This window comes from Lepidochelys kempii, chromosome 7 (assembly GCF_965140285.1).
Source record: "Lepidochelys kempii isolate rLepKem1 chromosome 7, rLepKem1.hap1, whole genome shotgun sequence".
Lineage (NCBI taxonomy): Eukaryota > Metazoa > Chordata > Testudines > Cheloniidae > Lepidochelys > Lepidochelys kempii.
In genome coordinates this window covers 109,107,597-109,128,405 of record NC_136386.1, presented here as the reverse complement: position 1 = coordinate 109,128,405, position 20,809 = coordinate 109,107,597, and the positions used below count along the sequence as shown (strand labels likewise).

The window sequence follows — 20,809 nt, the reverse complement described above, 5'->3', positions numbered from 1 at the left end:
TTTCCACATAACCAAATTAGCAATAACTGATGACATCAGATATGAGCTTTTTTTGAACTGCCCCATTAGGTTTTCTAGTTTGGTTACTGGCAGAAGACCAACAACATTTTGGCATTACTTAATGTAAAGAGGCCTGACAGTAAGAACAAGTCCTCCCTAGCACTTCCTCCTTCTCTCAAGGAGTTAGGTGCACCATCTTATTACACAAGAAGTTTTAAGCTTTTCTGTGTGTCTTAAACAAGGCTGTTAGGGGATTTATAGCATCAGCTGAAAGCTACCGAAAATCCTAACAACCTTTTATTCTTTGTTTCAATTTAATCAGAAAGAAGTTGTCAAAGTTAGCTACTGATTAACTACTTACTAGTTACATGTACACTGCAGACATATGTAGTAACTACTAAATTTTATGTAGAAGATCACAAGTAATAATTACCTTTATTTAAGGTATTTCATAAATAGAATATGCATTATATGTTTTACTCAGAAGTTAACATTTAATCACACTGTGTAAGCTTCAAGAGTACTGAGACATACTAGACAGAAAAGCAAAGTTTCTGGTTGTGTTATTACTTCAAACTCAGAAGTTAGCTATTAGCTAAATATGGCAAAGAAGTTTTTAAACTATTATCTATCACCACATTTTTTATTTTAAAAGAACTGGATGAGGAAGATAGTGCTTCAAAATTTAATACTTAAAATTAGATTTCATATTAAATATACTCACATAGAAAAGCTGTCAAATGCTACAATCAGGTAATTCCTTCTTCTTGATTGCTTTTTTTTTTAGGCCTCTCCTAAAATAAACTACTGTAAATAATGTATGCAAGTTGAATATTTAGGAAATGCCTCTGTATGAACTTGTGTTCAATTAGAGAAAGATTATTCAAAAATGAGAGTGGAAATTTATGCTTGATAGTAAGGGTTTGCAGAGTTGAATCCTAGCTGAAATGCTCTTTTGAAGGCAATCAGTGTCTTTGCATGAGCAAACATAGTATTTTACACAGCTTCTTAATTGCACTCCCCAAAGTGCTGTTAGTGAGAAAACAGCCTCCTGACTCCTACCTTTCGTGGTGTATTTATCCAGGCCAGATGACAAAAGTGAGAATCCACAGATACAGCAACGACCTCACAGTTCACATCATGAAATTCATTAGCTTTGTCACTGAAAGCCACAATTTCTGTCGGGCATACAAAAGTGCTGGGTAGGAAGAAGGACAGTAAATAAAAGAAAGTAAGTAAGTTGTAATTATTCCAGATCTAAGCCTCACAAAGAATTTTTAAAAGAACGAGGAAACATTGGTTTCCAGGTACAAAACACATTGCTGTATTACTTATATAGCATGTTTTACAGTTCTGTTTCATCACTGATTCAAGTTTTCAAGTAGCTGAATCAGTTTCAACAAGTCTCAGAAAAACAGCAATTGCAATGCAGTTAAATAGTACGCTGATTTTTTGTGCCTACATTTTCAACAAGCAAGATGTTTTCATGAGTTCTCATCGGCTAGCTCTTAGTGAGCAGATTTTGCAGAAAAGTTCTACATTAGCGGAACCTAGGCGGAGGGATTGAAAATGGAATCCTCTCCCAGCTACACCACCAGCAGAGCCACTCCACAGCTAGTATTGTGGGCTCAGGACTTTATGTGAGTTGCAACCCACAACTCCCAATCTGGACAGCTTTTGTTTACTGGTGCTGCTTAATCACAGATCTACCAGCTTTGCCATAGCCCACCCCTAAGTAAACCCCTTCATGGTGACAGAGCTCCAAGGCACACTGGCAGAGGAGTTCTCTGCAACCAGGATCCCCTTATGCAGTGGAGCCGATTCTGTTCTGAAGCCCTGGAGGCTCCAGAGGCAAAAGGGTTTGTTCCCAGCTTTACACTCAAATGAGCCAGCAGAACTATTGTTGCAGTATGAAACTATCTCCTCCCCAACTTTTATCATTCACACTCTAGAAACAGACATGCTTTCTGCTTGACAAGGATACCCAGGAGAAGGTCAAATGAAATGTTGGTAGAGATAGAAACCCACAACATGCTGTTTCTGGCTGATTGAGCAGGAGTCTAGATATTATTTTTTTAAAAAAATGTTACACTCACAAATCCAAAGGGTAGAAGAAAAGTACCAGATATTTTCCCTTAAAGTCATCTAGGCTCAACTCTTTGAACTCTCCATTGACAACAACTGTTCCTTTAAAATATGGGGCATGTTGGGTAACGGCAGGAACAAACCTTGAAGAACCTAGAAAGAATGAATCATACTGTACGTCAGTGGTTCTCAACCATACTCAGAGGAGTCTTCCTGAGGGTACATCAACTCATCTAGACATTTGCCTAGTTTTACACAGGCTACATAAAAAGCACTAGCAAAGTCAGTACAAACTAAAATTTTAGACAATGATTTGTTTATACTACTCTGTATACTATACACTGAAATGTAAGTACAATATTTATATTCCAATTGATTTATTTTATAATTATATGGTAAAAATGAGAAAGTAAGCAATTTTTCAGTAATAGTGTGCTGTGACACTTGTATTTTTATGTCTGATTTTGCAAGATTTAAGTGAGGTGAAACTTGGGGGCACACAAGACAAATCAACGCTTGAAAGGGGTACATCAGGCTCAAGATCCACCATGTTGTAGTTCGAATATATTTATTTGTGCTCATCATATTATGTTAGGATTTTGTTTGCCTTTTTACGTTATAGCAATGGGGGGTGGGGGAGTTTACATGTTTGAGAAGCAAAGATACTCCATGTGCAAACGTGACATTTTAGAAGAGTATGCTTTCCAACTCAATCCTGTAAAGAGAAAAACTTTAGGGCATGGCTACACTTGCAGATGTCACTTTACCTGCATATTATCCAGACAAAGATCAACATTTCAGGACCGTGAAATTGCAGCTCTGCAGACGTTACCATCCCAAGAGCATACAGTCCAACCTGCCCGGCTCTCATAGTCTCCAACACGAGGTCAGCTTCTTAGACCATCAATTTAGCATCCCAACATCAGATTAGGATGAAGGGCTACTTTATCAGTGAAGAAGTTAGAAAGAGACGGAAACCGGAGGGCAATGGATTTTGCAGGCGTGTGATTGATCCACAAGCCCCACGCATCTGCTCCGAGCTACACTGTAACCCCTGCGGCTGGTTTCAGTCCCACCCACGGGGGCGCCCCGGCAGAAGCGCCCGCTTGCCCGCCATGCGCTATGGTGGCTGACGCTTCTTGGCAAGGCGGCGGTGAGGGGCGGCTCTGACTTACTGGTGCTGAAATGGAACCGGGGAAGGGGCAGCTCTGCCCGAGCCGTGCATTCCCTCCCGACGGCGGCGGCGGCGGCAGCAGCAGGAACAGGGGGCCGCAGGGCAGCCGCACAGGCCCCCCAGGAGAAGGGAGTTGTTGCTCGGGCTACCTGGAGGGAGAGAGGGCAGAGGTTCCGCATGTGCAAGAGCGGGGGGCTCAGGGGGCCGGCCGAGAGCGTGCACGGGGTGGGGGGAGCTCCGTGCCCCCCGGATTGTGTGTGTGTGGGGGGGGTCACCTACCCATCCCGGAGCCCTGCAATGAAAGGGGCTCAGTGCACCAGAAACCCCTGCAGCCAGGCGGCCCCCACGTGCCCCGGAGAGCGGGGGCCGCTGGCCTGGGGCGGGAGCGGAGCCCGCGCACTTACCGAGGGCCTCAGCAACCTTCGCAAGGCAGCAGCCATCTTCGGGCCGGCGGAGTGACAGGCGGGCCCGGCCGGGGGCGCTGCCAAGCCGGCCGCGGGGCGGGGCCGCCGCGCAGGGGGCGGGACCGGCCTGGCTGGCGCTGCGGGGCGGGCTGGCAGAGCCAGGCTTTCCCGTACAGACTGCGGGCGCCCAGGGCGGCAGGTTTCTCAGAGAGCGTCGGGGAGAGATGCCAGAGCTTAGCGGGTGGCCCCTTGGCTCCCTTCAGTAGCCTTGGGGAGCCACCCAGCGGCCCTGCACCGAGCCTGGGAGCCCCCCGCCCCGCACCCTGACATACACCAAGCCTGGGAGCCACCCGCCCTGCACCCTGAGCCTGACCTTCGTCCCGGGACCCTCCTACCCAGCTCTTATTCACAGGGGGTCCACCAGCACCTAATTCCAGACTATCTGCCTGCTTTCTCCCTCTCCCCTGCACTTTGAGATAGCCCAAATACAATCCCTACCATGGGAGAGCCACCTTCCTGCACCCTGGGGAAGACTGAGCCCAACTACATCCTGGTTTCACCCATCCCAAACTCTCCCAGGGAATCCAGCGCCTCTTCACGCTGTGGAAGGACTGAACCTACCCCACATGCCAGATCTGATACCCCATCCTGAGGGGAAAGCCTGAAGTTGACCCCTTCCACCTAACTCCCCCATGCTGCAAAGAAACCATTGATTCAACCACACCACATCCTGGCCTAACCCCAATCACAACACCCCACCTCAAGTTAACCACCTTTGCTGCATGGAAAGCCTGGACCGCCACCACTCCCTACCCTGGAAAATCCATACTTGCCAAACCTGGGTGGGAAGGTAGTTCAGATCATAAGGAAAGGGGGATGAAAGAAGACGTGAGCGTGGGAAGAGGGTACAAAAGACACAAAAATAGAATGTGGTGACTAGCTGCTGTGACTCAGCTCTTCTCCTTGGGGGGGAAGAGAGGAATTATAGTACTGTAGCCACATATGGCTAAATTAGGCCAGGCCTAGTGATAAGAGAGAAGCCTCCAGAGATCTAAAGGGGGAGTTTGCTTGTGGCCTGCCTGCTGGGTGGCAAAGGCAAAGAGGAGGAAAAGCTCAGAAAAGGCTGATTGAGGGCTTTAGCCAGCCTGATTATCCCACACAGACCTTAGAAGGAGCACTGTGGGATTCCTGACTCAAGGAAGGAAAGCCCACTTGAGTTATCAGCACAAATCCCAGAAACAGGGCTGTGAGATGCCTCACATAAGGGGAAGAGCTGATGGGAAGCAACACATACACACTCCAGAAAAAGGGCTGTGGGACTTCTGGCTCAAAGAAGGAAAACTACCTGCCTGAAGTATTGCACAGGCCCAGAAGGAGGGCTGTGGGAACCCTGAATCAAGATGGAACAAAGGTTGGACTTTAGGTGCTAAAAACAAATTTGATATGCTGTAAGATCTAGTAAATGAAACCTCACAAAGGGGAGATCATGGCTGAAGGGTTCTGGCCTTGAAATAATTTCTTGTAAGAATCAAGGAGGAACTAAGGGAACAATACCTGTAGGGGCAGGTTGTGCCACAATGGGATGGCTGCCTGTCACAGTTGGGCTTCCTAAATATGTTCCTTGTACCATTTATCATCACTGTATTCCCAAATATGTAAGGCACTCTGACACTATGCTAAGTGCTGTATAAAAACCTAGACAGAAATTTCTCCTTCCCTTCCTCCCTCTCTCCCCACCCCCAATGCACCCCAGAGAAGTACTCACAGCCCATATTGTGTGTGTCCCTCTGGGGGAAGGATATGGTCTTGTTTTTCTAGTAATATATGGGGAAGTGACTGTTCTGCTCATTAGACCCTCTTTAGTTAACCTCTGTTACATATGAGGGGAAGTTGTGTGGGAAAGATTTTAGTAAGGGGCTGACAATCACCACAATTTGCTACCTGCTATCACTGCGAAAGTAGCACACATAGGAAGCAAGCAGCAGGAAAATTATAAAATAATGGGTGAGTTAGGTGGCCAGTTTTGTCACCTGTAATATTGGTGAGTTTTCACCATCACCCTGCACTTTAAAACTCCATATTGCATTAGATTTAAACAACAGTAAAATATGGCCTCTTTCGATGGGGTGTGTGATGGGTTGCATCCTTAAGATGCCACCTGATGTGCGGAGATACCACTGAGCCTACCTGTTATGCCAACATGGGCACCCTTTTTATCTGTCTTGCTGAGCCAAGCTATTAAGCCTCCTCCAGCACACACACACAGAGACAGGGCTACACCCAACTGAAGAACGACACAGACACGGAGATCAGTTCTGGGAAGTTTCAGCTTAAGGGACTTGCCTCAGCACTCAGGTGTCCACCTCCCTTAGAGTGAAATCTACTTCCTCCCTCAATGTGGAGGAAGATATACACAGCCTCTTACCCCACTCCCTCCCAATTGAGAATTGTACAAACAGGGTTATATTATAAACAAGAAATAAGTTTATTAACTATAAAAAGCAAATTTTAAGTGAATATAAAAGATAACAGACAGAACAAAGCAGATTACAGACAAATAAAATATGCAAGCTAAGTGCAATATACTTAAGAAACAGGTTACAAAATGTAACATCTCAGTCTAAATATTTTCACAGGTGGATTATAGAAAGTCTTGAAAGACAGCTGTATTGGCCTGAAGCTGGGGGTTTCAGGTATTTCCACTCACAGACTGGACACTTTCCTAGCCTGGGTTTAACCCTTCTCCCCTCAGTTCTATTCTTGCTTCCCAGTGTCTTTCAGTATCTCTTTGGGTGGAGAGACAGAGGAGAACCATGATGATATCACTCCTCTGCCTTATATAGCTCTTGTGTATGGTGGGGGAACCCTTTGTCTCCCAGTGGAAGAACACTGGCATTCCAAGGGGTGGGTGAAGTACCATGTCTTTGCAGGGCTGTGGCAGCCATTACTCATAGGCTGTCTGGAGCCTCCACAGGAAATCTAAGCTCTTTTACAGTCCATTGTCTTTCCTAATGTGCCTTTAGCCCTGTCTGGCTTTTCCATTGTTGTACCTGAAGGACTAGTTGGGGTGACACCTAAAGTAACACATTTGAAATACAGTTACATAGTCAATATTTCTAACTTCAGATACAGAAATGATACAGGCACACAAATAGGATAATCACATTCAGTAAATCATAACCTTTCCAATGATACCTTACATGAGCCATCTTGCGTAAAGTATATCAGTTATGTCATATCCATATTAGAAGCATATTTTCATAAAGAATATGGAGTGAAACATCACAGGGTGTACATCCCACACTGTCACAGAAAGAGTTAACTGGATCTAGAGTGAAATTAGTGCATATGGTTGCACCTGAAGGGTGGGCCAGGTCCAATTTAGTAGTAGGCCCAGTCTTAGAGAGTCTGCAAGGCTGAATTAAAGATGAGTCCCAGCTGGAAGAGAGCTGACTTCCTAATAAAGAAAGGACTTGAGGGCACTAAGAAGGTGGTTTAGGGGGAGAGTAGTTTTTAGCACTTTCTCTAGAGAAGGGCCTTTTAGCAAAGGTGTAGGCGAGAGGTGTGAGCTTATGGGCTGAGCCTGGACAAAAGGGTAAGGTTGTAAGGAGGTAGCCTAGGGGGTTGGGTTTCCTGAGAAAAGAGTAATAAAAACAGTCACAGAAGAGGTCAATAGGAGCTAGGTCTCCATGGAGGGAAAAAAGTGTAGGTGGTATTGCTTGGTACAGGAGCTAGAAAGAACTCTGTAGATGTGTGAGCTTGGGATAAGGCTGAGGAAAAGGGCCTCGGCCCGAGAGACCGGCTCTGGTAGGAAGTAGCCTAGAGAGGTAGCAACATTTGAGGGAGCTGACCTTAGCTGCTTGGATCCCTGGACTGGAGCTTAGGGCCCTGGGTTCCCCTGTGCCAAGAAAAGTAGGGTGAAAGCCCCCTGATGTGGTGTGTGTAATCTAAGGAGTCTAGAGGTGGGCTAAAGACCTGCTATAAGGCCACTGAACTATTGTTTTATGGGACTTTGTTAACCAGATGGGGGGTGGATCTGAGAATGTGCCCTAGTTGGAGGGCTGAGTTGCAAGAAGGAGCAGACAGGGCTGGAACAGCTGTCAAGAGGAGGTACCAGACAAGAGGGGAAGATGCTGTTATGCTGTGCAGTGGTTGGTGAGTTGCTCTTAGAATCATAGAATATCAGGGTTGGAAGGGACCTCAGGAGGTCATCTAGTCCAACCCCCTGCTCAAAGCAGGTCTAATCCCCAACTAAATCATTCCAGCCAGGGCTTTGTCAAGCCTCACCTTAAAAACTGCCTAAGGAAGGAGATTCCGCCACCTCCCTAGGTAACGTATTCCAGTGTTTTACCACTCTCCTAGTGAAAGTTTTTTCCTAATATCCAACCTAAACTTCCCCCACTGCAACTTGAGACCATTACTCCTCGTTCTGTCATCTGCTACCACTGAAAACAGTCTAGATCCATCCTCTTTGGAACCATCTTTCAGGTAGTTGAAAGCAGCTATCAACCCCCCCCTCATTCTTCTCTTCCGCAGACTAAACAATCCCAGTTCCCTCAGCCTCTCCTCATAAGTCATGTGTTCCAGTCCCCTAATCATTTTTGTTGCCCTCTGCTGGACATTTTCCAATTTTTCCACATCCTTCTTGTAGTGTGGGGCCCAAAACTGGACACAATACTCCAGATGAGGCCTCACCAATGTCAAATAGAGGGGAACAATCACGTCCCACCATCTGCTGGCAATGCCCCTACTTATACATCCCAAAATGCCATTGGCCTTTTTGGTAACAACAGCACGCTGTTGACTCATATCCAGCCTCTCGTCCACTGTAACCCCCAAGTCCTTTTCTGCAGAACTGCTGCCTAGCCATTCAGTCCCTAGTCTGTAGCGGTGCATGGGATTCTTCCGTCCTAAGTGCAGGACTCTGCACTTGTCCTTGTTGAACCTCATCAGATTTCTTTTGGCCCAATCCTCTAATTTGTGTAGGTCCCTCTGTATCCTATCCCTACCCTCCAGCGTATCTACCTCTCCTCCCAGTTTAGTGTCATCTGCAAACTTTCTGAGGGTGCAATCCACACCATCCTCCAGATCATTTATGAAGATATTGAACAAAACCAGCCCGAGGACCGACCCTTGGGGCACTCTGCTTGATACCAGCTGCCAACTAGACATAGAGCCATTGATCACTACCCATTGAGCCCGATGATCTAGCCAGCTTTCTATCCACCTTATAGTATGGGCTGGATGAATGGACTTCTTTAACTTGCTGGCAAGAATACAGTGGGAGACAGTGTCAAAAGCTTTGCTAAAGTCAAGGAACAACACGTCAACTGGCTTTATGGATGAGGGGAAAGCAGTGATCTCCTCATAGAAGGCAATTAGATTAGTCAGGCATGACTTGCCTTTGGTGAATCCATGCTGACTATTCCTGATCACTTTCCTCTCCTCTAAGTGCTTCAAGATTGATTCTTTGAGGACCTGCTCCATGATTTTTCCAGGGACTGAGGTGAGGCTGACTGGCCTGTAGTTCCCAGGATCATCCTGCTTCCCTTTTTTTAAAGATGGGCACTACATTAGCCTTTTTCCAGTTGTCCGGGACTTCCCCCAGTTGTCATGAATTTTCAAAGATAATGGCCAATGGCTCTGTAATCACATCTGCCAACTCCTTTAGCACTCTCGGATGCAGCACATCCAGCCCCATGGACTTGTGCTCGTCCAGCTTTTCTAAATAGTCCCGAACCACTGCTTTCTCCACGGAGGGCTCTTCTACAGCCTCTAAAAAGCTCTAAGTGTCCTAAGGATTAAACTTAAAATCAAACCAGCTGTTCAGCTAACCAAAAAAACACCATATATTCAAATAACTTGTTAACTAGCATTAGACTGGTAGGAGGGGAAGCATTCTTCTGTTGATTTTCCTCTTGAGAGAATGCAGGGATTGGACATGATGCTGGTCTGAGGGCCCTGGTTTGAGAGATTCAGGTCCCTACCCCATCCCTGCCGCCGTCGCCCCCTCTCCCCCCCCCAAAAAAGCACTGCTAGACTGAGGGGCAAGGGGGAGCTGTAAGGTAAATAATTCTATTGACTGACTTCAAGGCCTTGTCTACACGGGAGACTTGTCCTGCTTCTAACTATTGGTGGCCAAGATGGTAATCAGAATGTATGTAGTGTGGGGTTTTTTTTTGTGTGTGTGTGTGTGTGTGTGGTTCAATGTTTCAACCTGCTAGTCTAGAAACACTTTGATGAACCAGTATAATATTTTCAGGACCAGTAAGTTTTTTCCAGGCACTTGGCCTGGACCAATAATCTGAAATAACTACACCAACTTGTTTGGGGCTTTTCTACAGTTAAAAGCAGTAGAGAGCTATGTATGGTTGGGAAACTTGGGGTTAACTGAAATTTCTCCTCTACTGTTTGATGCAGCTCTCTGCTTCCCACCTGTCGTCACCCCCCCCCCCCATCCTGTTTCTCTCCTCCCTTTCTTGTAAAATGTGCCTTTCTCTCTATCCTCCTATTCTGGTGCTGTCTAGATTACAAAATCAACTTTCTGGGTACCTCATAATGGACTGCTGTACCACATGATGCTGTTAAAACACAATCCCATCTTGCAGTGTGGACAAAGCTTAACCATATTTTAAACATATCCTCAAAGATGGCATTCTTCCTCCTTTCCCTGTTGTATCTTTCCTCTTCCCCAAATTCTGCCTCTTTGTTTTCATGTATAGGAGTCCTATTTCTAATTTCAGTCTATTTAAAAGGTTTACATTATTTTTATTGCCTCTAAGCCAAGTTTCTGATGTAAATCAATATTTGTTGGTAAAAATGTACTAAAATTAAGGTCAAGATCCACTCAGGTATTTAAAGCATTCCCTCGTCTCCCCCCCCACCCCCCCACCACAAATGTGGCTTTGATTACTCTTCTGCAGGTTTTCTGCTCTTGTGCTTCACTTTGCAAGTTTGATACTAGGGCACACGATGTGGTTGACATCTGAGATCCTAAGAGAGAGATGTCTGACAAACAGGTCTCTGATCAGACAGTCCTACAACTGATCATGGGTAGGCAGATTACTGGCCCCAGGCAGAGCCTCACTAACTTCAGTGGGGCTCTTTGTGGGCATGGTAGTCCAGCTACATATTATCAATTTCTGGACTGAGGCCTTTGAGCCTGATACAAACCCCACTTAAGTCCAGGGGAGACTTTCCATTGACTGTCTGCAAGGGACTTTGGATCAGGCATTTGGGCCTAATCAGACAAGATGCTAATCCAAATGATGTACTGGGCACTGGTCTGGGACTTGGGCTCTTCTACTAGCCTTCTATGTGACCATTAGCAAATATCTACCCTTTATCTCCATTTTACAGATGGGGAAATGGAGGCACAGAATGATACTTGCCTCCTTTTGTAAAGCACGCCAAGATCTCTTGATGAAAAGCACTATATGATTCTGAGAGAGTTGAAGGTTTAAAGCACCGTAGTATCTTAAAGGATCACTAGCAATGGACAAACTATTTCCACACCAAATTTGATAGATCCCTAAAGGGAAGGGAGACGGACTGGGCAAGGGCTCTCTTTTTCCCTCCTTCCCATCTCCCACTGCTGTGGTGAGGCTAATGTCTGACTTCTTGCTGATTCCAAGATGTGGCCACTTTCTGAATAACAACTCCGTTTTTATTTTTGTTTCCTTCTGGCTGTCGTCTTGACAGTCAGTGCACTCCAAGTAGTTAAATTGCCATTAGTCACTTCTCTGCTTCAAGATAACAGATGATTGCACAAGGAATTTAGAAACAGTGGGAGAAGTTACATGGCCCTGCAGATTTCATAGATGTAAACCAAAACAAAAAGATGTGCTGGCAGTCATTCATATTGAGGATGTGCTGCATCACCCCAGTCCTGTTGCTATGTGGCAGCCTCTCTGCTTATGCAAAGGACTCTGTAAACATTATATGGTACACAGTCTGTCTGCAAAGGCTGTTGCAAAGGCCAGCCTAGTCTCAACCTACTGCTATAGACCATCAGTGGGAGCTCATGAGGGGGGAGGAGGGGTCAGCAATTTGCAGGGCTGGACCTAATTCAATTTCAAACATAGGCCAGCTTAGAGATGATGATGAATGGACATCAGTGGCTTAAATGTATATGTGTATGTATATGAGGAGAGAGAGAACGTTTCCTCCAGATAATGTCGGCAAAGGCCCTTCTGGCATCTGGTAAACATGGTGCCTTATCCTGATGCTTTAAATGTACAGTAATCAGGCCAGGAGGCTGCTGCTTTAGAGGGAGGCTAAAGTTGGGTGTTGCTGCAGCATTCATGGCTCTACACCTGTGAGCCCACCCTGCTGATGACTCATCTGTTATAATGGCTCATAGCGCTCTGCTTAGCTGCCCTCCTTTTATTATTAAGGCTGTCAACATTTTATTTATAAACCCCTGTTTCCCCATAAATGAAAGGGCTGCCAGCCCTGTTTTTCCTGACATCCAGCAGCCCTTAAAGGTTTTAAGGGGACTTGAGGCTTTTCTGACCTGCTCTAAATAAAAAATACCTTAATTTGTATGAGTTTAAATAGATTGCATCTATTTATACCTTTATTCTTCTGAGCGTCAATACTCTCTTCCCCCCCCGCCCCCAAATTCAGTCTTCTCCTCCCCCAGTGCAAACATTAGGCTACTCTCTTCCTTCTGCCCCCATTTCGTTGCTACAAAGGGAAGCACAGTTGTGCTAGGGGTCTGATCTTCTACAACAGTTGAGAGGAATCAGGCCTCAGTTCATGGAAGTAGGCAGATAATTGAGGAAGGAAGGGCAATGTAACACATGCTCTTGAGGTATGGGGATTTCAAAATGATTTCTTTAGGCAATGTCCTCTCCTAGCTAGGAACAGAACCAGGGATTTTCAGGTGGAAATCTCCTCAACAGTGAATGCTGCTCAGAACAGTATTTGCTTCTAATCTTGGCTTCTGACAGTTTCCCCCAACTTTCTTCTTTAGATGAATGGAGGAGGGGAGAAAACTGCATAGCTGGGGGACCACTGAGAGCTTGGCCACTGAACTAGCTATGCTGCTGTGGGACAGGGTACATGGGACTCTTTCTTAAAGAAAAGGCATGCCACTGGAAAGGCATTGGAGCCTAGATTCAACCTGGATACTCCAGATCTACCCCTGTTTAAGGCCATGCATTTTGCCCACCTCCTCTCAGCAATGCTATTATGAAAAGATACTACAGTTGTCTACTTCACTCACTAGCAGAAACCAATGGGTGAAATAATCCAAACTGGTTGGTTAAGACTGTGCTTGATGTCTCTTCCTCGATAACCTGGCTAATCCCAGAAGGAATGTGTGGCTTTATAGGGATTCCTCAGTTGGATGATTGGGTAAGTTGAAAAATACATGGTAACCTTTTAAAAAGAACCTTTCCCCTCTGCCCCCAGCTCTCTGGAGGTGAGCTCTAGAGAGGTGCTTTGTGTCTGCCTCTCTGCAAGGATCCCAGGGTTACAGCTGTTTTGGTCCCAGGATATTAGAGAGACCAGCTGGGTGAGGCAATATTTTTTATTGGACCAGCTTCTGCTGGTGATAGAGAGAAACTTTTGAGCTTTTCAGAGGTCTTCAGGTCCATGTGCCTTGAAACTTGTATCTCACCAACAGAACCTGGTCCAATAAAAGATATTACTAAAGTTCACCCACCTGGTCTCTCTGCAAGGAGATCTTTCTGTACCCAGGAGGGAGGGTGAGGAGAGAGCTATACTTCTGAAATATAGCTGTAGAACGTGACCTCCATCAGTGCAGGATGACTGCATGCACTATGCAATTGCCCGTGAGCTTGAGGGTATAGAGCTGGGGTATGATTTCCAGCTTGTGGAGACAACTAGTACTTATCCAGCTGGTTTGCAACATTAAAGTGTAGACATGATGGTGCAAGCTGGTGCCTTGAGTGAATGCCTAGGGTCTCAGATGGTATGTATTCAGGGCAACTAGCCTATCCTGCTGCTTGTGCTGTTTTTAGCTAGTCTCCTTGAGCTGAGAATCGTACCCCCCTAGCTCAAAGTGTGATTATACCTTAACACTGCCCTGTTCTGCGTGAGCACTTTCCTCACCTTATAGAAAACAGGGAAACTGAATGGCCTGCTCCTCACTGCACGTGGTCCATTTAACGAAGGATGGAAGATATGTTTCTGGGTGCCCTTTGCTACTATTGTTTGTAATTTAATTGTCCATGACTTTGCTGAGAAGGCAAAAGAGCTTGCTTTTCATTTAGGCACCTAAATAAGGGTTTGATGGCTGGTGCTGAGCATTTTGAAAAATCTGATCCTAAAAGTTCAGTCTTTAAGAAAAAGGGTGCTTCCTGCTACAAGCAAGAGTGAAATTTCCATTGAAGTCAATGGAAGCCTGAGCAGGCCCCAAGTTCCTAGGGAAAAAATAATTAATTTCCTATCGGTTAAGAGCCTGCTCCTGGGTGGTGCTGAGTGCACATGCATTCTATTAGTATTAATGGGACATGTTTGGCATGTTGTGGGCTGCAATGAGCACTTCAGGGGGTGGGAGCCCAAGGCACTAATCCTGCAAGCTGTTCCTCACATATGAACCCCCGCCCCCACCTCACTGATGTACAGGCCTATACCCACTCATCAGCAGGCAAGATCAGGGCTTACATGACCACTTCAGCTTATGGAAGACCTACTTCCAAGTGACTGCTTATTGTAAACTTGCTTCTGCTCAAGTATCTTGTTGTGGGGAGGGTGAATAGGATGAATTCAAGAAAAGCTGCACCATGAGGTAAGAAAAGAAAATGTTTTGACTCATTGTATTTCTTTTGTTTGAATATGAAAAATGTTTTAAAATACTTACCCTGTCTTCTGACACCAATGTCCTGTTCTGACCTCGCCATCACCCCTCTGAGGGGGAGCAGATGTCTAGGGTCTTGTATATCATTTTCCCCCATTATGGAGAAATCTGATGTAAAGTCTAAGTGTCTTTTACTTACACATAAACATCAGACCTCAGACAGAGGTGATCAAATAGCATATGGGGCAATCTCTTTCAGGAGTCTTAATCCAACACCAATGCCTGCTTCCCATGGAGCAACTCTAGCTCCAGAGCCTGGCATTTCTGACACACAAAATTTCTAACTGAAACACAGCATGTCTTCCCCACCACCTGAACACTTGCTCACATGTTAAGAAGACTTGGAAGACTGTGTAGTAGCAGTACCTGCTGACATCAGTATGATTAATTTTTAAAGTTCCAAACCCTCTTTTCTTTGTCCTTTAATCAGGTGCAAAAGAGCATTTAATATTGTGACAAATGACAATGTAGTAGGAGGTCTGAGTATCATTTTTCCCAGACAGTTTTGCCTGGCTGTCAGAAAGGAATATAACTTTAGCTTGGGGTATAATTGGTATGCACACAAAGATAGGAAGACACGGTGATTATATCCTACTTGCAAGAACATGCTGGGCACTTTAATCTGGGTTGCTTCACAAGGATTTAATTAATACAGATAAGGGGGTTCATTGAATATAATGAGTCTGGTCCTGATCTTGTTTATGTGGCTGTCATTACCTTGGCTTCTGTGGAGTTACTCTTGAGTTACACAGGTGTAAATAAGATCAGAATCATGCTAATAGATGGCACCTGTTCTATATAGCAGATATTCAAATACTGGAATAGTGGTAGGATTCAAATTGTCTAGTCTTCCTGTCAGTAACACATGTATGAACTCTCCCCCCTCCCCCCCCCCCGAAATTAATGGGTTTACATGAACATAGCTGAAAGCAAGGTTCCTACTGAAATTTAGTGGTGGTTTAAGGATGGGTGTATAAGGGGTGGGGAAATGCACTTAACAAGCATAAGGGGATCTTTTTAGGTTGACACCTTAAAATTGGGGGTTAAAAACATTTTTAAAAGTCACTGCTGGTTAGGAAGATTTCTTTGCTTTAAAGATGTGCGGGTTTGGCAAAACATTCCCTTGTTTGCAAACAAACTATTCTGTGGCTGTGCTGATGGATGAGCATCTAACCAACTTGAAATGAAACTGTGCAAATCCAAAAGTGACATTGCTCAGTCTGTTTTCATTAGCTATAAAAGGCACGGAGTATGTCCTATAAAATAAGTAGTAATTCAGTAATGCCGGTAAAGCCATTTTTGTCTTTAAAACAGTGGCTGGATTTTTTTGCAGTTGTTGAGCACTCATACTTTCAGCTCAAGTCGCTGAGAGCTGTAGGGGCCCAGCACCTGAGGCTTCATAAGGCCTTATGACTCTTTTAAGCTGAGGGGGTGAAATCTTGGCCTTAATAAAGTCAATGGTAAAACTCCCATTGCTTGTGATGGAGACAGGATTTCGCTTCGTGTCCTGGGGCCTGTACACTGCCTACCACGAGCCACTGGAGGGCGCCCCAGTACAAGCTGAACCCTGCAGTGGGGCTGTGGCTGATTAACTCCGCGGAGCTAGCCCCGCTGCTGCTGGTAAAGTAGTGTGATAAATCACTACGGCGCACAGAAATGCATGAAGGGCCTGCCCCCTACCCGTTTGAATCGTGTTTCTCGTGGGACCGTAACCTCTCAAGAAGTGAGACCTACAGGAAACCAAGCTTACTTTACCGAGGAAGGAGCTGAACGGCTCGGTTTATGTGACTCAACAAGGGTCTTTGGAAACAATCGTTAACAGTATAGGGTGCACAAAGCATCTTTCTTTCTTTCTTCCCCCGCAGCATACTATAAAGAAAACACATGAGAAGGCTAATACACGCCTGCCTTGCTGTGTCTCCATTGCGCAGGCGCCAGTAGTAAATTCACAACTTCGTGCAAAGCCACAGCTCGTGCAACCCTTCTTGCACGAAGCGTGGGGCATGGCTGTCTCCCCGCCTTCCCACCCAGCTTCAGCGGTTTCAAAGTAATGTGAGCATTTCATTGAACTTGGGTGATTGAACTTTCCTGTTAATGGTGATTTCCCCACCGCTTTCCTCTGGGGCTCATTTTCTCCCCCCATCAGAAAAGCTAACGAGCAACAACTACTGTCCTACTTCCGGGAACTCTGAAACACTTTGCAAGGGATTAAATATACCCTCCTCCTCCTCCCCGCAATTGCTTGGGCTGTTGGCTGCTTGCCTATCTTATGCAGCTCTGCCGCATTTGTAGTCTCCCCAAACAGTTAGATGCAATGTGTCATAGCCCCTATACGGCCCTGGCAACTCCTCGCCTTCTGGGTTTACATAATGGAGGGCTCCTTCTCAAGGTGCAAGTCGAAACCCAGAGCAGGCGCTCAGCCTACAACTCCCGGCATTCCCGGTCCCGTAGCGTTGAGGAATGAACCAGCTGTTGAGGACGGCGCCTGCGCAATGCTTCGGAACCAGCTTCACAGGGCCACACCCCCGGGGAGGGAGGGGGAGGCAGCAGCCTCTGAAACACTAAACCATCAGAGAAGAGAGAGAGCGAGCGCGGGGGGGTGGGGTGGGGGGGAGGAGAATGGAGTAGCAGAGCAATACGGAGGGGGGGAGAAAACACTAGTGAGGGGGGCGCGAGCGGTGACTTTCTGAAAGAGGAAACTCCAGGAGGGGGAAATAAGGAGGAATAATGCACTAGAGGAGGGAGGCTGCTAGGCGTGCAGAGAATCAGCAGCACCTACAGCAACTGACATCCCTGCTGCAGTGCCGCTACCTTGGCTGGCTGATACTGTCAATGGAGCTGGAAAATATCGTTGCCAACACCGTCTTGCTGAAAGCCAGGGAAGGTAAGGGAGAGCACAGCAAGGGAGAGGGAGCATCCCTGTCGCATTTTCCCTCCTGGTCGTGGCAGGCAATGCACAACCGGAGGAAGGGGGAAAGGCATACGGCGGCTTTGTAGACCCCGTGCTGATTCTGATCCCTCTCGAGGTTGCATGTGGGCTGAACCTGCCTTTAAAAGGCTCATTTGAAACAAAAGAATGTTGGTCTCCAGCTGTGAGGAGGTTCCGCGGGAAGATATTTTTGAGATCGCAGAGATTATAAGGGTAAAATAGTCACCGCTTCTCTCCAGTCTGATCCCACAGATTGTGCTATTGTTAAAGGTCAGCTGCAGATACGTTCATTCAAAAGGGTTAGCAAATATGCAAATAGCCTTTTATTCTGTATGGTGCGACTGGCAGAGTACAGCCATTGCCTCCGTCGGCATTATCAGGTGTGATACTGTTGCCGGCAACTGTCCATTTTTAAGAATATTTTTTTTATCCTAATCCAGTTTGATATGGAAAATCGAGTAAATGCAAACGCAGCGAGGTGACATGCAATTAGCTTCTACGGTGCATATGAAAAGGGACCTCGATCTGCAAAATAATGCACGGGTTTCGGGGGGGATTTTGTGTGTGAATAGCTGAAGTGGCGGCTGTTTCTTTGCTTGCTGTGTTACCAACCGATGATTGTATGCAACTGCTATTAAACGTTCTGGTTTGAAAGGCAGATCTGGTTCGATTTGTGAGAGGTGGTTGATGCTTAAAGGGAAGGGGCTCGAGAGAGGCTAAAAGAAAATCCTCGCTAAAAAGATCGATGCTTATCCTTTTAAAAATGCAACATATACGTTAAAAATATCCGGGCGAGCTACAGAGCTAGCTGCATTGCCGAAGATGACTCTAAAATACCCCTGGTGTGTACAGCGTATTTTCAGAGGGGGAAGTGGTTTTCTGGTCTGAATGATTAGGTTTCTACTGAGCCTGGCTCAGAGGGTACCCTTTGCGAAGCTTTCACATCTTGAGAGGATCATAACGGAACAGCTCATTAACCTGACTTGCAGTATTTAATATTTCCATTCACTGCGTTTGATGAATGAAGAACCCCTTGCCAAAAAGATAATGACTCTCATATCTTCGGTATCTCGCACATCTTTCCCGTTCTCAGTCTGAGCCCTGTGTTTATATGGCACGCACGGATCTCAGCTGGATTTTCATTAGATAATGCAGCAGGGTATCCTTTGGCTGTTAAACTTGTGGAAATTAAATCGCTCCTTGGAACCTTCCATTCACTAGAAAACCATCTGACACTTATTTCAAATGCGCCCCCCCCCCTTTTTTTTTCTTCCTTGGGGCGATGGAAGTTTCCATCAACAATAACAGTCTTCACTGTTTATGTGGTGTCCCTCCCGGAATAACACATCTGATCCTTTGAATTTGAAAACATCACTTTTATGGGTCTCCAGTGTTCTAGAGGTAGCTTCCTTCCACTGGCTAATCCTGATGGTATTCGAGTTCTTCTGTGTGGTAAGGACAGTGTGAACACCTGTGTGCAAGAGATTGTATTCCACTGATGGCTAAGAGCTCAAGGGGAGGGGGGAGAACCACTAGCGAGAACATCTGTGAGGAGCCACCTGGTGGTTGGAAAATTATTATACGTTACATGGCTTGGGGAAACAAATCTCTTGGCAGTCAAAATTATTACTTTTGAGATCACTACATGTGTATAGGCAGCAGGCCATTCCGAGTGCCATGGCTCTAGAGGGATAGAAAGTTAATTCCTCTTTGTGTGACTATATCAGATTACTGCAAAATCTTTAGTATGGAGCCAGTTCTGACATAGGCTCCTATCTCCTTCTGATATTCCTCTCTCTTTCTTTCCTTGGAGGAACAGACCCTATATTATTTATAAAGTTGAATTTGTGAAGCTTTAGTCTGTACTAATCTAATTTATTCTTAGGTGGGGGTGATTAACCTTTATTTATTGGGCGAAGGAATTAGATTTTCCTGAGAAGCCTCAGAAAGAGATTTCTGAGATGATCATACAAGATATTTATTTGTTCATTCTGTCAGCATTCCACCAGCACCCATCTGGAGATCTCAGTGACAGACAGCTCAGGAATTAATGTTTTAAGCTTCTTATTTCATTCCTTCTCCTTTTGTCCAGTTTGCCCCCAAACTTTGGGACCTAAACCAGGCAGCAATTTTACCTTGGGGATCCCCTCTCCACAGAAACCATTTCAACAGAGATTTATTATGTACAGAGGTATACAACAGAGCAAATTTCATGGTGTATGAGAGCAGGATTGGTGTGATTTACAAGGAAACAAGTCCACGTGGAGGAACTTTTTGTTTCTAGATGTTAAAATTTCTCTTAAGCCCCCAGATGGAATTATTTCATGCAAGCATTGCAGCCCTGATTTTTTGATTGGTTAAAATAATATGTGAATCCAACATTTCTTAAACTTCAATATACTGAAAACAGTTACTAGAGCAAAACTGTTCTAGATGTGATATAAACGGCAGAGTTTCATGCACTTTCCTCTGAAGCAACTGGTACCGGCCACTGCCAGAGACAGGTCACTGGCACAGAATTGGACCTCAAGTCTGATCCAGTCTGGCAATTCCTATTTTCTTACAGGAGTACAAATAAAGGAATACTAGTGTTATTAAAAAAAAGAGAGAGAGAGAATTTCAACTACTCCACTCAGCATTATACTAGTGCATGAATGCCTGAGACAAAACAGTCAGAACTGCATAACAACATTTATATAACTCACGGGGTATTTTGAGATTTACCTACAGAGTAAAGCCATGAAATCCTCAGAATTAAAGATGTGCTTGCTCGCACATGCGCGCTCTCTCTCTAGTACATTCAAAGAATACTAGCTATAGATCAGTGGATTATTCTTTTCTGACTTCAAACTAGAGCATTCTTATTTTCTGCTGGGTTTTTATCAAATGGCTTAGGGTATGTCTACATGGCAATCAATAAAAATAAAGGACCCACAGAAGTGAGTCTCTGAGCCCAGGTCAATTGACTCAGACTCACAGGGCTCATGCTACAGGACTAAAAATAGCAGTGTAGATGCTCGGGCTGGAACCTGGTCTGAGTCCCATCTCCCCTCACTGGGTTTCAGAGTTGAACGTCTATGCTGCCATTTTTAGCCCTGCAGCACGAGCCCAAGTCACCTGACCCAGGCTTTGAGACTCACTGGCTGTGGGTCCTTTTTTCTTTTTTTTTTGCAGTACACTTAGAATATGATTTGGCATCACCAGTATGTCTATTTCAGATTTAAGATATCTAGTAATACTTTAAAACACCAGTATTAATGTTCTTAAGAAATATAGTTGTCATTTGCAGAGAATCAGCTAGGGTTGCCAACCCTCCAGGAATGGCCTGGAGTCTCCAGGAATTAAAGATTAATCTTTAATTAAAGATTGTTATGTGATGAAATCTCCAG

General features: G+C 45.3%; 2 protein-coding genes across 8 annotated transcripts in view; one reads left to right on the top strand and one right to left on the bottom strand.

The window, feature by feature from the left end:
• The window catches only part of SFXN4 (sideroflexin 4), a 33,272-nt gene extending 29,502 nt beyond the window's left edge, over positions 1–3,770 (bottom strand). For all 3 annotated transcript variants that reach the window (XR_012160067.2, XR_012160066.2, XR_012160065.2), the window contains exons 1-4: positions 3,664–3,770; positions 3,261–3,408; positions 2,097–2,238; positions 1,063–1,198 (exon numbers count right to left, since the gene is read on the bottom strand). The gene's annotated coding sequence lies outside the window, so the exon portion shown is untranslated. The remainder of the gene's footprint in view (positions 1–1,062; positions 1,199–2,096; positions 2,239–3,260; positions 3,409–3,663) is intronic.
• A 13,396-nt stretch (positions 3,771–17,166) lies between these two features.
• Positions 17,167–20,809, top strand: part of GRK5 (G protein-coupled receptor kinase 5) — a 223,558-nt gene continuing 219,915 nt past the window's right edge. For all 5 annotated transcript variants that reach the window (XR_012160063.2, XM_078853867.1, XM_078853871.1 and 2 more), the window contains exon 1: positions 17,167–17,375. Coding sequence is in view for 2 of the 5 variants with exons in the window: in XM_078853867.1 (XP_078709993.1) it covers positions 17,324–17,375 (52 nt within the window). In the remaining 3 variants the exon portion in view is untranslated. The remainder of the gene's footprint in view (positions 17,376–20,809) is intronic.